We start from the raw sequence: 18,727 nt of genomic DNA, 5'->3' as shown, positions 1-18,727 counted from the left end.
ACCTTGTAGCTTATAATGGTCGAATGGCGGGGTTTCATGAGAAAAAAATTATTATGAAGAAAGGAACGAAAATATAATGTAATTGATTGTGTGGATACCTATTTGGTAAACATGTTTATGCCTCTTTTAAATCATTGTGATGCACCATTACGGACGATACTTGAACTTGATGGCCTAGTTATGCAGTTTGGGGGAATCCAAAACTACAAGCCATTAGATCACGTAATTTTGTTATGAATATTTTGTTTAGTTATTTCAATAGTTAGTTTGGAGGCAAATAACAGACCAATTAGATATAGTTTGATAACACTATACAGGTCTATCGGGTTAGCTCCAACAACATCACTGCGACCATCTTGGTAGCAGCCACATCATTATGACGTGTAATAACACAGTATAGTCTACGCTTGCAGACCTTTATCAGTTATCACCACAATAGTCATTCATCTTATATATCTTCTCATTCTGTTTTTTTTTCTAATTCTTTGCCTCCTCCTTAAAATGGATTGGCAAGGTTCCCACCCCATCAGGGAGATCAGGGATTTTTTTACGGTTTCTCCAGTCAGGGATTGCCTCAAATCCGGGGAAAATGCCTCAATTGAGAGCAAAATCAGGGAATTTTGATCGGCCCAAAAGTCGAAAGCACGATAGTCATTCAGACTCTGTTATATTTTGTTGTATATTAAAACAGCATTCATTGAATGACATGTTATGGTGTTTTTTTTAGTGTAGCCTCTTTTACTACAATACAAGTATAAGCCTACTGGTACATTATACATGCATAACAAAAAAAATAATAATACATGTAATTTACTGCAAACTTAGAAAACATGAGAAACTGGGAATGGGTTAAAAATTATTCGGGAATTTTTTAACTTCATCAGAGAAAAATCAGGGATTTTTGTTTTTTTGAAAACTTGGGAACCATGATTGGGTAATTAAGCCAGCGTTAACTATCTACAGTAGATCGTATACACAGAGGTGGATAAATAAATAATATCGTATTTTTTTCCACCTCTATATTATAGCGTTATTTTACAGCAAAATAGCAAATTTGATTGTTTTTCACCAAAACCTTCAAAAATCCCCTGAAACAGACAAAAAAATCCCCAAAGTTTGTTTAATCCCCATATTTTTTTCGTCCCCACAGGCTTTCGAAAATCCCCATATTTTCAAAATTAAGTTGGGGACGAAATATACGTCACTCTAACTGTACTCAAATATCGAGGGGCGCGCGAGTGAAGATTCGAAGCCGGCGCGCGGGAAGTAACTAACAAATTTCACCAAAAAATTGAAAACAAGTCACCATGCAGACTTTACAAATTAGACCAAATGGCATGTAGACGAAATGAATGTTAGACTATCTGGAAATTAGACCAAGTGGAAATTGACCAAAATGGAAATTAGACCAACTGCACATTAGACCAACTGAATAATGGACCAAGTGAGGATTAGACCAACTGCACATTGGACCATATCAACTGCAATATAGACCAAGTGAGAATTAGACCAACTGGTATTAGACCAACTAGTATTAGACCATCCGACTATTAGACGAACTGGTATTAGACCAAATGCAATTAGACCAAGTGACAATAAAATCCGTTAGATGAAATGGCAATTAGACCAAATGAAAATTAGACCAAGTGACGATTAGCCCAACTGGGCATTAGACCAAGTGGCTATTAGACCAAGTGGTCTTTAGACCAATTGGCTATTAGACCAAGCGGTCATTAGACCAAGTGGCTATTAGACCAAGTGGACATTAGACTAATTGGCTATTAGACCAAGTGGTCATTAGACCAAAAGAGAATTGGACTAAGTGGGTTTAGCCCGAATGTTGTTAGCCCATCTGATGATTAGACTAAGTGATAATAGACCATCCGTCAGTAAACCATTTAGTTATACTAAAATGTACTATACAAATATACAATGACACTCGAGGATCTGGCATCGAAGGAACATCACATAGTACTATTCTCCCGAGGGCCATCGGCCCGAGGGAGAATAGTACCATGTGATGTTCCTGAGTGCGAATAGTTTTAGCCATATTTGTTTTATATCCCTTCCACTCATACCATTTTACGATTTTTAATAAGTCGATATAGAACAATCGTTGAGAAGTTGAGAAAATAATAAGTCTTGCCGTATGGATCCTCTGTTCAGCGAGCGCACCTGGTTAGTGCAGCTCGCCGAAAATTTCCCGTGGCATGCAGTGGAGAGTGCCGTTGGCCTGGCTGAGCAGCGCTCTGCTCGCATCGCGCCGCACAGCTCGCGAATCGCGAGGTAGGGGGGGGGGGGTCAAAAAAACGTAGGCCTATAGGTCACCTTTTCCCTAGGGAAAAAATGGACTATGCGTGACGTCAGCAAGGAAAATGAACTATTTCACGGCAAACGTTTTTCGTAGTAAAACTATTCTTTTTATCCTTGTGTACACTCTCAATACAACAATCTTAAGTAAGGGATATAATATGTTTTCAGACCCAATTGCAAATCAAATCAATTCCGGACTCGATACTATTATACACATTGGCTCTCTCAAACTATAGCTATATCATAAATATTAGTATGCAAAGATTTATACTACACGAACATTCATACTATTAACATTAAATGCATAAATTCGATTCTGTTTGGACTGTATTCATTGTTTAAAATGAAAGGGTCTAGGCACGGAAACTGTCATAGGCAAGTCACGTGACGTTGTACACCAAAATAATGGCATTTTTTGCCTTATGGGAAAAATCTGTCAATGTGAAGCCCCTGAACAGTCAGACCGCAGCTCGCGCGATAATGAGCATATTCACGGAGATTTATTCAGCGGCCCTCTAGCAGACTCCGAAGGAAAACGTGCGATCAATTTGGCTTGATTTTCCCACTGAATTGGAGGGGCTGAAGTAATAGCTCTGTACTGGTCGCTAACTTCAGTTTACGTCGAAACGAATTGTGGTAAGTTATTCTCAAGACCTTCATCTACATTTTGGTCTATAATTTTCCATATTTCGACAATTTCAACCTACCATTTTTACCTCTTTCATTGATGCTTATTTTAGTAATATTTTAACTGCGATTTTGTAGTCGGAATTTCACTTTTGGTTCCTGACTTTGCTACACAACCAAATTGTTTCGATCGGGGTTTTTTAGAAAGAAGAAAAGTCACTGTTCAAAATATGTCAGAACCAACTTGACGCAAACTCACCTTATATTTTTATTTTAGAGAAAATGATACCCTAAAAATCAAGAAATTTACGTTGTACCCGGAAGTAACCTTCTCGTTCACTCCACGATGGCGCGAAATAATGCCAAAATTACGTTCGTCGCGGGTTGGTAGAATTTCGCCTTTGGTCCCATACGTTGAAACTTCTGTAATGATGGCAGATGGCTCGCATTATAAATGTGACTGTGGTCTGTGGACGGTGGACTTTTTTTTATTAAGACTTAATATAAACGAAGCTTAATAAGTAGATCCCTTCTAAAGTTTTATTCAATAATTATCAGGTTTCCGAATTCCATCAAGTTTTTATAGATTGAGATATTTCTTGATTTATGTTGAAAATTGTTAACCTTTTTTCTTTATTAGTCGAAGTTGAGCCCCATGTCCATGATGATTTTTGCCCCAGGCTGCGGTTAAGAATTAAATGATGATTAGCTCAGACAGTCTACTCTAGAGACTATAAACAGTTTAAAGTCAAAGTAAAAAGTCTGGTAATACCGTACTCAGTAGTATTTATAAACCATTTTGTTCAAATAAAAAAATTGTGGCTGTCACAGACAGTACTTAGTTAGTCTCTTAATTGACTTACATGTAACATAATTCATACTTTGAATAATTTAGACTATTTCTCTCTTTTGTGTCTCTTCTACACACAGATCTGCATACTTGCTGACTCTGGTCTCTGCTTGCTACTTCATTCTGGGAGATTCCATCATGTACTATAATGGTCAGACCATGATTTGGACAAAGCCCTTTTTTCGTTTGCAACAGAAAATTGATCTTTATCGATATTGGAAACAAAAAAATTAGAGCACAGTTTTGGGGAGGACTAAGAATACTGACTTGGACAGGAATACAGCTTGACAAAAATAAAAATTCACAATTCAAAACCAAAGAACATTTTTAATGCATTGCAAGAAACTTTCTACTCAATCACACATTCCAAAATTAAGGGTAAGTCCTTTGATTAAACACAAACATGTAGTTGATTTGCAATTGAACATAAGTTTCTTGCAATGCCCCATAATTATATTTTGTTCTCAAGCAACTCTGTTATATGTTATCTAATGTGCTGAAGGTTAAGTGCCATGTATGTTCAAAAAAATTTTTTTTTCGAAAGGTATAATATATTTGTCCTTTTAAACGGTATTTGAATGTGGTTACGCCTTGTTTTTGTTTTCCACAGTAATTATTGCATATATAAACAGAAGTGAAATATTTGTTGTGAAGCACTGTATGAATGTTGTGTGATCATGGAGCTATGGTGTGATGGTATTATAATTAATTCATAATTTTTGTTATAAGACTAAACCTGGTGGATGTGAGGGAGTGGCCTGGATGAAAGGAAAGTGAGCATGTGTCCAATTACTGATTTGCATATGTTTAGACAATTTTGTTCGTGGATAAATATTAATGTGCATTCCCTATTCCAAGCAAAGAGTAAAGGAGAAGTCCACCCCACCAAAAAATTAATTTGAATTTAAAGAAAAATAAAGTATTGCAGAAAATTTCATAAAAACTATGATTCAAAATTAAAAAAATAATATTTTGACATTGAGAAATTTGCCTAATTTTATAAAACAATTATATGCTCATCTTGGTCAATGTGCAAATTACAGAACCGATTATGTCACACGCACTCTAATTTCTTGTGTATTTTATTTTTTTATACATGTACATGACATGTTTATTTTATTTTGATTTTTTTAACAAATTTTGAGAGGGATTTTAATTCCTCCATTAACATTCGTAGTTTCCATAAATGTAACCTATTGTGATTCGAGAAAGATTTTTTAGATCAAATTTGCTAAAATTTATATAATAAAAATGCAACAAAAATTTAAAAAGTAATGTGATGTGAGTGACATAATCAACTCTATTTGCATACCATTGTTTTGTGTATATAACTGTTTTGTGTTAAAACAGGGAAATTTCTGTTTAATCAAATACTTTTTTGTTGATGTGCACTTGACCTTTAACTCGCTTCCCTTCCCACCCCTGCCCAAATAAGTGTAATCAAGAACTTGAAAATCAAAAGCAGTGATTAAGAAGTAGTAAGAATTAATCATAGAGCTATTAATAGCTCCATGATTTAATAAATACAGGCCTAAATAGAACTTCATATGAAAGTACAAAGAGAATAAAGCTGGGTAGGAACGATGAAGGAATATGATTGAAAGAAAAAGCATAAACATATCCCCATCAACCCCCTCCCCCCCCCAAAAAAAAAAAAAAAACACAGTCTGGCGGATTCGAACCAGGGTCCTTGCACACGGCAAAACTAGCGCTTACGCAATTCGCCATCGATCGCTTCAGTACTTCTTGCGGGTTTTTTAAGCTATATAAAATGTTGTAAGTCTGTGCGCCGCTGTTGACCAATCAGAACGCGTCGGCAATTCTACTGCAATTCCAATCATTTCGCGATGGACATTGCCGTGGTTTTTTGTGGTTCCTGACTTTGCTACATCATGAAATTTCATAATTCTTTTTCAGTCGTAAAGAAGAATGTCTACGCTTTATATTGATTATAATATCAATTTGACGCAAGTGTGATTTCGATGCAAAAATGCGCTCTGTTTATTCACATATATTTCTTGAAAAAAATCATTTTTTCTAAGCTAAATATCGGTCTTCAAAATACATTAAATGTGCATTTTATTTAGCTGATCATAAATTTCAAAGTTTTATCTATAAAATAAGACCAATTTTGTGAGGAATAAACGATTCTAAGAGCAAAAAACACCGATCGGAAAGTTTGTCTTCACAGCTCATTACGTATGCATAACCACGGACGGCTATGCATACCGCTGAATAAAATAGAGCACTTTCGGACGGGCTGCGGACTGACTGTGAAGAGGGAAGGCGTCGATGTTCTAACAATTTGTTATATTATGTAGCTGATAGAAAAAAACCTTCTCTTTCATCTCCAAGTGGTTAAAAAAAAATAAAAGTGACTTTACCATGTTTACTCTATAACAGAAACCTCTTATGCCTTAATGATGGGCTAAAATTGACTAATTTTCTAACAATTAGGCAAAATCGTCTAAAACGTGGGGTGACTATACAACAGCCCCTGAATTAATATAGGGTCGATGTGCCAGCAGTTTTGTACATGTAGTCGATAGATGAAACCTATTTTTTCATTTTTGAGAGGTTTCAAATAATAAAAGTGAATTTTTACCATATAGCAGAAATGTCTTTTTGCCTGAAAGGGGGGGGGGGCAAAAACTGCAATTTTTTTCTAATAAAAAGGGAAAATAAGCAAAAGAGTGGGGATATTTCGGCAACCCCTGAGGGGTAGGCTTTGCTGAGCCAGCACTTCTTTATATGTAGCTGGTAGAGGAAAGTCTAATTTTTTTCTCCAAGTGCTTACGAAACAATGAAAGTGGTTTGTTATAGAGCAGAAACACCGTTTTGCCTCAATGGGGGCTCCATATTGGCAGATTTTCCCATAAATTGGCAAAATACGAAAAAGGGGTGGGTGAATTCAGCAGCCCTGCGAGGGGGTAGGATTCGATTTGCCAGCACTTCTTTATATGAAGCAGATAGAGGAAAGGCTATACTATCGTCTCCAAGTGGTTTTAAGACATTGGAAGTGGCTTGCTATATATCAGAAAATAATTTCTGCCTCAATGAGGGCTCCGGCTTTATAGATTTTTCCATAAATTGGCAAAATATGGAAAAATCTGTGAGTGACTTTGGCAAACCCCTGAGGGGATAGGCTTTGCGGTTCCACCACTTCTTTACATTTAGCTGATATATTTGTTCATCCCCAAGTGCTTACAAAACAGTGAAAGTGGTTTTCTGCAAAGGGGAAACGCCTTTTACCTCAATCTGGCAAAAAATGGCGAATTTTCCAAGAAATGGGCAAAATACAAAAAGGGGTTGGTGACTTCGACAGACCCCTGAGGGGGTAGGATTTGCTGCCATGACTTCTTTTCATGTAACTGATAGCGAAAAGCCTACTCTTTTTCCTCCAAGTGATTTCAGGACAAATAAAAGTTGTTTTCTGTAGCAAAAACACCACTTTGTCACATTGGGGGCTCTTAAGTTACGGATAAGGGGGGGGGGGCCTTCGGCAGGCTATTGCGGACTATGCTTTGAAGTTCTGTCACGTAATTGCATGCAGCGTGCAGAGCAATGCTTCCTCTAACTTTTCCAAAAGATTTCATTCACATAAAAGTTGCTTTAATATGTAGAAAACGCCCTTTGCCCACATACCCATCTAAGTAATAGACCTTTCTATCGCTCTACGCACATTACATGTATTTATCCGTGTTAGTCACACCAACAAAGGCGAGGAAGACCGATTTAATCTGTTGTACTATCTTTAAAGGCGTACCTGCCATGCCAGCGATCGCGTTGTATAGTCGATATCAAAAGTGTGACAAAGACACGGGTGTTGGTTTTTGGTGTCACTTTATTGCAATATCGAGTAATACATTGGGATGTATTTGCCCTTTATCTAAGGAAGTTAAGACATTAATACTGGCATGAAGCATATCAATTTTTTCGTTGATATATCCCCTTTCGTGTCGAATGCTGATAGTTTGCATTAGTTGTTGGTGCTAATGATAAAACAGAAAGATATCATTGCACATGAAATTTTTGACCGAAAACATGAGAATTTTGGCATAAATTCTCACATTTTTCAAAAAATATTAATCGGACAGTCCCGAAATCGATTTCAATCGATTTATAATATCTTAATCATAGTGACTTGCGTTTTCATTTCAAGATTTTCCCATTGTCTGTGCAAAAAATATTAAGGATAAGGCATATCTATTAATTTTGGCAGCCATCTTGGATTTATGCAAATTAGATGCCTTTCCCCTATTCGGATAGTTTGAGACTTTTAGTATGCCGTACTAGGGACTCACAGAAATGCATTGTGGTGAAAAGAATCTGTTGCAATTTGTTCCAATTTGGGCTAAAATGACTGGACTATTCCTGAATTTCCGACTAACCCGGTTGGGCTATCGGTGTACTAATCGTTATTATCATAATGACAAGTGCACAAAATCATTCTAATTTCAAGGTTACTTGTCTATTGAAGTATCTATCTCCTTTTGGAGAGCATGTTTAATCACCCCCTCTCTCTCTCTCTCTCTCTCTCTCTCTCATTTTCGATATTGTTTTTATCAATCATTAATTTGTCACAATATCGTGACGTGATCTCTATATTTAGTTGATATGTCAACAGGTACTATTCATTATTGGTAGGTGTGATTGATAACTTGTATTTCACCAGTATTCCCTTTCTTAGTTTTGATGCAATAGCAAGTTAGATTGTGGTTATACTTCCTGAAAATAAAAAAAAAGTCATCAGATTATTTTTATAATTCCAACATTCCCAATATGACCTATAAATATACGAAGTAGTTAGCCAGGTATGTTGTGATATCGTTTGTCTACTGTTGAAAAAATATATCGTCCATTTCAAATCGGTCAAGGCGAAATATTCTTGATAAATGTGAAAAGTGCTATAGCCTCGTAATCATACTAAACAAAAGTGAACTGTTACCGTTATAGGTCTACTGAGCATTTGGCAAAGTGAGATGCCGCGTCATACTCTGAATCAGAAAAAAAATCGTCAAAACTAAAACCTATAAACGATTCTTTTAAAATAGATACCGACAAACGCTCCCTTTTCCTCTTCAGAAATTACCGATTGCAAAACAAATGAAGCATATTTCAAAAACAGTTTGAATGTAAACTTGTAAAGGTTATGCGTTGTAACAGTTATTTAATTTTTTTGGGGGGACGGAAACTATATACCATTTTAGTATCGATTCGTCAAAAAATATAATCATGATTATAATAACTACCAATCATATCACACCATTTCCAATTATGTTACACAATTACTGCGGGCAATCAACAGAACAATGGCTCAAATTTTCGCACTACTACAAACTTGGCAATCCTTACACTGCAGTTGTGTATCCACCCAAGACTCAAGGGTGAGAGTCGTGGCGTCATGGTTTCGATCCCCCGACCTGATGCAACGTTTTATATAGATACTGAAAGACGTGGTCTCTGATCCACCGCCTGTGTTATTATCTAATTATAACATCAATGTCGACGGGTCAATTGTTACAATGTGGGAGGACAATCCGAGGGTTTTTTGTTTGCAGTGGTAGACCACGCTTTTTTTCTTCCCAAAATTAATATAACTTCTGCCTCTATCCGCCACCTTCTACGCCCGAAAGTATAGTACCCTGAAACTTGATCTTGTTGGTGATTTCCAAAGACATAGTCATTCCCTGACCTATTTTGTCATTATCATTTTTTTCATTTATATTATATATATTGACTGAAGACAGAAATGACAGGGTACGATAGCCGGTATGGTACCCCCGGTCAGGAAGGAACAATCATGACAAAAATGTCAAACATGAACCGCCACCTTCTACGCCCGAAAGTATAGTATCCTGAAACTTGATCTTGTTGGTGATTTCCAAAGACATAGTCATTCCCTGACCTATTTTGTCATTATCATTTTTTTCATTTATATTATATATATTGACTGAAGACAGTAATGACAGGGTACGATAGCCGGTATGGTACCCCCGATCAGGAAGGAACAATCATGACAAAAATATCAAACATGAACCGTGGAACGAATTTGGAGGGGGGGGGGGGCTGAACATGCACAAAATACAATTATTGGTCGTTTTCATGTTGTTGTACATGGTTACTGAAACAAGAGTTTGGAGATGCAATCATGGTATCCGTATTCAAAATTTTTGCTAGTAAGCAAATAATAATCTCGGCAAAATTTAACTTTAATTATTCCCGTAACTAAGTGGCAATGGATATCATGCTAGTTAAACTCTAGCGTACAGATGGGGTGGGCGAGCTTGGGGGCTATACCTTCCTCCAAGAAAAAATCCGTGATGATCAATAAACAATCGAAAGAAATAGGTAAGGGAATAAATGAAATACAATATCTTTATTTTCTGGAATAATTACTTAAAAATCTATCTAACATCAGATGTTTGTATTAAATAATTAATAATTTTTCCTCGCTCGCTCCGTTCCCTCGCATCTTCATTTTGCTTTAGAACTATCCCTCCATCCACAATATCTGCCCCCCTCAAATATTTTGATTAATTACGCCTTTGTTGAATAACTATACCCATGTTCCATTGAAAACAATGTTAATCTGTTTTTATTTTTTAAGAAAAAGAAGAAGGAAGAGGAGCATTACAAAAGAGAGAAAAGAGGTAAATGGAGACCAAACAAAACAACAACAAAAAAAACGAAAGCAAATAAACCTCTCTGCCCACCCCCCCCCCCCCTCTATCTCTCCATCTACATAACAGTAACTGTCTTTATATCTCTATCTTTCGCTCTGTCTGAAAAGATTTACGCTCATTCTGACCAGTAATGTTTTCTTTGAATCATATAAAAAGTGCCATGAACTCGTGTTGTTTTTTATACTCTCATCTTTACTTTGTCAATTGATATTTATTCACAGTTCAAAATGAGTTTATTTTAGCCCATGTACTATTGACTTTGTGAGAAATTCCACCGGAAACGAAAACCTAGAACTTACTACTTCGTCAGAATACTTTTCAGTTGAAAACTAATTATATACAGAAAATATAATAAGTATTTGTTAACACTAAAGCCCAGCGCACACTATATGCGATCCGATATACGACGCAATTTTTAACAAATCACATTTCGCAATAAATATGATATATATATGAGTTCCAAGAAGAAAACTTACTTTATTTGAAATTCGGCATAATGTTGGGAATAATAAAATCATGATTTTGCTTTGTCATGTTTGCGCCAAGCCCTGTTGTCTGAATAAAGTCCAAATCGGCTTCAATTTGCAGCCGATGATGACGTCATAGCGATTTGAAATTGAATTTGCTTTTATTCCTACAGGCAGTCTCGAACTATAGATTAAATGTTGATTTCGGTAGTCCTATTCTTATCTCTGATCGCTATAGTAAAGATTTTGATGTTTGGAATGTTTATATCAATGTTATTATAATTTCTTTGAAAATCGGATCGCAACGAATCGCATACTAGTATACGGTGTGCGCTGGGTTTAATTTTCCGAGTCAAATAACTGAATAACATCGTAAGAATCGATTTATATTCCACTTGTTTAAACGAAATTGTCTACTTCTCATGCTGATTTCTGCACGAAACTTGATGAATATATTTTTTTAATCATTTGAAATTAATAATCAAGAAAAACAGTTAAAAGATCGTACTTATGTAAATACTTTAGAAAAACTGGAAAATCATTTGAAATCAATAATTTAGAACAACGAAAGATCGTACTAATGCTATTACCTTTATAGAAAAACTAGAAAATGCTAAAAAGAATTCTAGAGCTATGTTAATGAAGGAGTTAAGGTTTGATCTTGGGCTTCTTGGTATGAATGCAAAGAAAGGGACTCGCGTTATTTTAACCAGTTGATGCAAAGTAACAAAAAAAAAATTTCAGTCCAAGTTTGTAAACAATGTGTCATAGTGGAAGTGACTACTTGAGAATTGCTGACGTTTGAAAAGAAAACATAATTCAGGTTGTGGTGCAGTCTTGAACAGGCATACCTTATCAGCAAAGAACGATTAATGAACTATCAAGACCGGGGTCATGGGGTGGTGACACGGGTAGCTGCCCCGTCTGATTTTTCAAGTAAAAAGGGGAAAGACAAACATCAAGAGGGGGAAAATGGGTGAAGAAAGACAAATATAAAAAGGAAAGGTCTTTGCAGGGTAACTAAAAACAAAAGCTTTAATTCAATGATTTGATTTTATAGGTTCTCCCCCATCACAATATCGTGGTTCTGCCCCTGGTAGGCCTATATGACGATAAAAATAGCTTAAAACGATTAAGAGTGAATACACGAAACACTTTGTAGACTTTACAATGCGCCTTTATTTCCTCTCCATGTCCAGCATCCTGATAAATACGATTATAAAACAACATCAACAGCATTTGTATAGACCTCATGCATATGACGTTATACTCTCAGAGCGCCCTCTCTTAGAGGATACAGGAATACACGTAGAATGAGTTATCCGAGGTGCGCCAGCTGCTGCAGATCACCAACTCGTGCAAGACAACGGCCTCGTCTTAAAAATGGCGACGCGATGACGCAATGCATAAGGTCTATATTGACTGTCGACAAATTGTATGGGGCAAGATAATGGTAAAGTCAATTCCTGTCCATGAAAGCTGAGTGTGTGCACTGACGTGTTGTCAATTCGACAGTTAGCGGTGTAACATATAAATCTTAGCCCATCAAAACCAACGATGATTGTCATTTTCCCCAGGGAGGTGTCATGTATCTGATTACATCTGAGTAAAGCATTTCAGCACTCTCATGCATGGTTATATTTCTGACCAAAGAAATCCAATATTCTCTTATAAAAAGGAAAATTAACTGAACAGGTTCATACATCTCTAATAACCACTATCTAAAAAAAGTATTTCAAGAAAATCAACATACAAATAAGTTCCTTCAATATGCTATCAAGATCACTGCGAGTACTGTTAATATGAGTGTACAAATTTCATCTCTCCTAAGTGAGTAGTCTGGGTATGAAAAATCATGTTGATCGTAAAAAATATCATTACCAAATCATGGACAATACCGCAATCCCTGCAGATGATGTAAATGATGTATATATACATGTACTTCATTACATATTTGAAATGAAAATTCAAGGGATATTGATGTCTCTATTCAACCAAATAAATGACACAGATTTTTATATTGTTTCAAACTATTTTTTTTTGCGGACATGAATTCTTTAAGTTTCCTTTTTATTTTTATTTAAGGGAGCACTTAGTACACTGGAATAACGTTAAAATATTTTTTTTGGTAATTCTTGCGCATTAATTCTTTCTTACTTCAATCTACATGATCTATGTAAATAATTTTTTAAAAAGATTAAAAATATATACGTAAATCTTGACGCTTTGACATGTTTGAGACCACGATTTTACTTCGAAAAATAGGAAAATTGGCGGGCCATGAGGTCACATGATCTTTTTGTCTACTCGTGGATGGGAAAGACTCATCATTCTCATATTTCATATCCCATTACATTTTTCGACGAAACTGTGAAAACCATTAGCCACTTTTTTAAAGCAGATATCAATTTATAAATCCTCTTTTGAAATTTAAACCATAACGACATTATCTCAGGTTTGACAGTCACTTAAAAGTAGCATTCATCTATTGAGGTCGCCCCGTATCTATACGTTTTTTGATTGGTGGGACAGGTATCACATGATCGCTGGCCAGCTTCTGATTGGTAAGATCGAAGATCACATGATATGCAGGGAACCAATCCAGAGGGTGAGAATGATCCAGGGGAACATTGGTCTGAAAGTGAAGATGGAAAAGGTTTAAAGAAGTGATACTTAAGAATTGTATCAGGTAATCTTTTAATGTAATATCCATGGATATTATTTTTAAATAGTAAATAATTTGAGTTAATATTTGAAAATGATATAATTCCGTTTTAGATTTGAGAGAATATTTCGTTAAAGTTGTCAGCACTGACAAGTTGTCATTTTCTCATAGTAATAGTCAATGCACTAGTGCTTCTCAGCTAATAAAGATCAAGGATTCATGTCACGTAGTTATCAGAATTCACTGCTTAACAGATGGCAAAGGCAGATGAAAGCCCCCACTCTCTATCTAATAACTGTAATGACAGTTTAAATACCTAGATAGACTTTGTTTATCTTGAAACATAGTGTATATAATAATGAGTTTCAAATTGTCTCATCTCGGCTTGATAATATGTTCGCAATGTTATATTGTTGACTAAAAATCATCGCCAAACAAATATTACAATACATTTCTTGTTGATCCGAACTCAAACTTCACACTGACGTCCTTTTTACATGACTATGTATTTCAATTGGTATTCAAGCATTCTTTGAAATGGTTTTAACATTACCTCGACAGTCGTTAATGTGTTTGGCGCCCTCTTTAGACGTTGTTTGACCATACGGACATATTTTGCACGAAGACTGTGCAGATTCGTCTTGGTAAGACCCACTGGTACATGGGATGCATACATCCTTGGCTCCATCCGAGAAAAATCCTGGCGGACAGGCAACTAGGAAAAGATATGTTTGCCTAGTTAAATACTTGTTGGTGCCCTTTCTCGACATGACTTATACAAGTTTTTTATCAATTCGTTGAGTTTTTTGTAATCATGTTTGTAGTTTTGTTGCCAGTACCCCCCCCCCCCCCGTACTTATCATGTGATTTTGTTCCTGCTATTGACACGATATCTCTTAGAACATATTTGTCTCGGATTTTCGTTAAATTTTTGTTAAAGATCAAATCAGCAAAATCAACAATTTTGGGTATACGCCTTCTTCCTCAGACCCAACATGTATATATTTATATTTTTCATAACAAATTGATTTATGTATGAACTTATGTTTACAAGAAAAATATGTGATGAAATGGAAGAAAATAAATGTTTTATTTGAATTGAATTGAATTGATTCGGTTGAATAACTTTTATCATATGAAACGAAGATGAACATTTTAAATAAAGTACTAGTTTATAAATATCTGTTTGAACCTCAACTTACCACACTGATTTGGTGATCCTGTTCTTGAAACATATCCTTTGTCACAGCTTGATATGACCTCGCCAAGAACCAATGATGAGTCATCAATTGGCAGTTGAGCAATCCGTTCCACCGTATCAGCATCTACACCTGCTGCAGTCCCTGTAAGGATAATCTCGTGGACCAGTTGAGCAAGATGCTCCTTGATTTCGACCAAGCTGTCATCGGCGTTTCGGGATGGAACGTCGTCTATGGAATCTTCGATGATGTCGTACCTTGTTGAAATGTCGAAAGACACCATCGTCACATTGGAAGCCCAGGAGGCCCTGGGGACGTTACGACGACTTGCGCCGGATAACCTGTCTGTGGACATCGCATCACTGCTTACCATTCTTCGACGTCTTTGGGCAGGTGGTGGTGACAGGATGTCCAGTGGTCCACAAGTGACAGATACGTCAGTGACCGAACACTGCTTGTGGTTGCAAAGATCGCTAAACGTTGAGGCTTGGATCAGGGTGGTTAGGGCCGAAGCAATGTTCTGTTGGGTCACCAATTGACCACAGTCACCTTCGTAATAGATTAGTCCAGCTGGCAGTTGGGACCGCCTCCCTTTGACCTCTTTAGAATCAAGGAAATAAAAACAATACGAAATGACAATATCAAAAATATATGTAGCTTACGCTACCTCGTGTTCCCTTGCGCTGCACAGGCTATTACAGGAAACTACACAGGTGAATATAGGAACGGCAGTATGCGCTTTGCGGCACCGAGAATATCTCAACTTTACCATTCTAAAAGGGGAATGTGATGTAATAGTGAGAACTGAAGAGAAGGTGCGTAACATGGACGGGACTACATCATGGGGAGAATATAAACTGTCTTAAGTGAAAAGAATTAATCCAGTTTCATACCTGAACAATCCACAACATTGCCATTGGGTTTCCATTCCCTGGATGAACCCTGCAATGCAGAACAAGTGTAGAGTGTTGGAGGCTGTTGTCTTGATGATAAACGAGGGATGTCATAGCCTTCCTTGCAGGACATGCTGCAGATATCGATGGTTTCCCATTTACGGCACGACAAGGCGCCGTTTAGAGGTGAATCGAGCAAGGGACATGGAAGCGCTATATGGATAACAAACAAATGGAATATGACATGCGTTATTCCATACTCGTGATCAGTTAATCACAGTTTGACTGCGCTTTCATTACCATTTGTCGTTAAAAACCTTCCGATTTTGAACATTTCAGTTTCTGGGGTGCCAATATTCGGACGGTTGTGCCAATTGCAAGGTCATGCATGATTTGCATATGGAGGCAATGGGTTTTTAAGAGCCTGGACAGATTTTCAAGGTGTAACTGGAGTCGGAGAGATAGTAGATGCTATTTGAATGTTTTTTAAAGCAAAATTTCTCTGTTATTTCTAATGGATATCACTCTGGGATTATGTTTTGAAGAAAAAAATGAGAATGCCAGAATGCATAAAACATTTGTCCATTTTAAGAAAAGAGCGCAGACTCTCCTGATGCCAAAATCTACATTCAAAGTTAATCCAAAAGCTGCGTTTCTTAATCAACATTACCAAACTGATTGCTTAGCGGTGCATTTGAAAACTCGCTTGACTTTTATCTGACAGAAACGGAAAACATATCTACAAAATAGGATGTGATTATTCTCACGTTTAACAGTGATATTAAATCGACATGTAGACTCCTTCCCGGTGAATTTATTAACTGCCGTATACTCGATAGGATAGAAGCCAATCTGTAGCATTGCTGAGGTGCCATTGATGGAGCTTGTTACCTCTATGTTAGTCAAGTTCTCTCCGCGGAACCTTGGCCGAGGCCACGTGACGTTGGCTTCTTTCTCTGTTTCCACAGTAACCTCTTCTGGACAATATAGGATGTCAACACCAAACTCCTCTGAGAAAGTAAAATGAACATTGGGTCAGGAGAGGGTGAAAAAATATGCCTTGGTATGTCAGTTTTAAGGTGAAAATAAGACCGCTTAAATCGATGGGTAAATCGATATCAAGGAAGACATTGTTAATAACCCCCCCCCCCAAAAAAAAAGGGGGGATCATCAACATGAAACGATAAAAATTCTGCATAAATAAAAGTTTAGTGCTTAACATTCTGAAAGAAAAAGTCAATAGTACTTATCATCACGTGAAACTAACTTTCAAACCTGCTAATTTCCATAATTTGAAAAAGTTTGTGAGTGATGAATTGAAAATGTCCCCTAATGCACCTTACCTTTAACCTGTATGTCGAAGGTACATTTCACACTATTGTTACCACCATCAAAGAACTCAAATGAGAATGATGAATCATGGGAAATGAGATAAGGTGAAGTCAGGTTTTCTGGTGTTGTCACTAGTTTAAGGCTGCCATTACTGTTGTCATGCACAGAAGGTAGGTCAAAGGTCACTTCTACTCCATCAGGATTGGTTTTAGCAACGATGAATGATTCGGGACAAGACAGAAGCTCAGGTGGTTCGATGTCTAGTGAAAAATAATATTTTTAAATAGAAAGTTAAACAACGGGGAAACAGGTTTCAATCATCGATGATGACCATAGATCACTATCGATTTCTTAACACTTAACAAATGTTCTAGGAAGTGAAATATGTGAAGGTTAAAGTTGATAGTACATTGCTCATGTGAACACCATAAATGCCGAAAGTCCCGGTTCATAAGGCGTGTTGTCAAAAGTGTGCGTGCGTCTTTACCTTTATATTCTACGGCGAACCCGCTGAGCGTGCCATTGTCCATTTTTCTTTCCTACGGGTCAGTGCTCTTGCCATTCAAGACGCCAGCGTGCCCTTTTGCAGCGAAAACGGAAGCGTTCGCTTTTATCTTTTCTTCTGACATGCTTCGGTTGGCTCTCCGATAATATGTTTTTGCATTAGCGCCCTCTATGTTCACGATATCGGCGTTTTAGGCAAACTATTGAACGCTCGATCTCTAGTCACTGATCTGAATATCATTGTGTCCTTGTATCGGTGTGCCTAGTCCATTGGGGGTACATTTTCCAAAGTTACGCTTTCACAATTTCTTTTTATTGTTTTTCGTTTCAGGTTTCAGTAGTGACAAAGTTCAATTAGATTTAGATTTGATTTTTTTAAATAGAACGAGTTGTTTTATTTTGAAGAATATACCGTTAAGACACTGACTTTCTAAAAGTAAATGTTCAGGCGCGGGTAAGATTTTTTTTCATCACACTGAGCCCACACAGTCAGCATTGTCGGGTGAAAAGGAAAAATATGGAATTGTCCTTAACTTCTTTGTAAACGAAATGCAAAACCCTTTGCAAAAGATGCAATATAAATCATACCTGGGTCCCAAAATGATGGCATTTAAATATCTACATTGAAACGCTATACTGTGACAAAAAATAATAAACTCATAAAATGCAAGCGTTTTTGTGGAAAAATGGACAAGGGCATCGTTGAAATTCATATTTGAGCTAAACATAGGCCTATATCTAATTTAGCCAAAGTGCACAACAATTTTACTCTTATTATACATTATGTTTAAACATTAACATGCTAGAAACTTATATATTCACACATAATACAGATGTCGTGCAAAACAAACGAATAAAATATCATTAATTTGAACTTTTAAAAATTAAATTGGATGCTCAAGCAGTTATATCGGTCATTGTTGATTAAATGCACAATTCTTGAATTTCATTGCCCGAAATTTAGAACAAGTAAAAAGAAAAATTATTTTCGTTACTTTGTAAGACCATTACAAACATCTTTACTTTCAAACGAAATCAAAAGCACTTAACAATTTAGTATAAAAATTATCAAATTTGAGGTAGTCTTGACCATGAATTGAGTTGAATGTTTATAAAGGAATTATAGCGTATTTTAATGAATCCCATTCTAAACTTTGAATGACCGATGTCTCCGGGGAAAAAATATCGCGT

General features: G+C 36.5%; 1 protein-coding gene across 1 annotated transcript; it reads right to left on the bottom strand.

The window, feature by feature from the left end:
- Positions 1–12,102: 12,102 nt before the first annotated feature.
- On the bottom strand, positions 12,103–17,654 carry LOC135157688 (sushi, von Willebrand factor type A, EGF and pentraxin domain-containing protein 1-like). The gene is made up of 7 exons (XM_064114156.1): positions 17,520–17,654; positions 17,044–17,292; positions 16,468–16,710; positions 15,701–15,913; positions 14,811–15,407; positions 14,162–14,323; positions 12,103–13,578 (listed from the first exon to the last, which is right to left on the bottom strand). The coding sequence occupies exons 1-7, from the start codon at positions 17,560–17,562 to the stop codon at positions 13,412–13,414; spliced, it is 1,674 nt and encodes a 557-aa protein (XP_063970226.1). The 5' UTR covers positions 17,563–17,654; the 3' UTR covers positions 12,103–13,411.
- Positions 17,655–18,727: the final 1,073 nt, after the last annotated feature.

The sequence above is a fragment of the Lytechinus pictus genome, unplaced genomic scaffold (genome assembly GCF_037042905.1).
Source record: "Lytechinus pictus isolate F3 Inbred unplaced genomic scaffold, Lp3.0 scaffold_19, whole genome shotgun sequence".
Taxonomy (NCBI): domain Eukaryota; kingdom Metazoa; phylum Echinodermata; class Echinoidea; order Temnopleuroida; family Toxopneustidae; genus Lytechinus; species Lytechinus pictus.
This window is presented reverse-complemented; position numbering and strand designations above follow the sequence as displayed.

Coding starts and splice junctions, on each gene's coding strand:
- LOC135157688 (XM_064114156.1), bottom strand. CDS start 17,562: ATGGACAATGGCACGCTCAGCGGGTTCGCCGTAGAATATAAAG. Junction 17,293..17,519: donor GTTCGCCGTAGAATATAAAG/GTAAAGACGCAC, acceptor ATTTTTCACTAG/ACATCGAACCACCTGAGCTT. Junction 16,711..17,043: donor CTTCGACATACAGGTTAAAG/GTAAGGTGCATT, acceptor TTACTTTCTCAG/AGGAGTTTGGTGTTGACATC.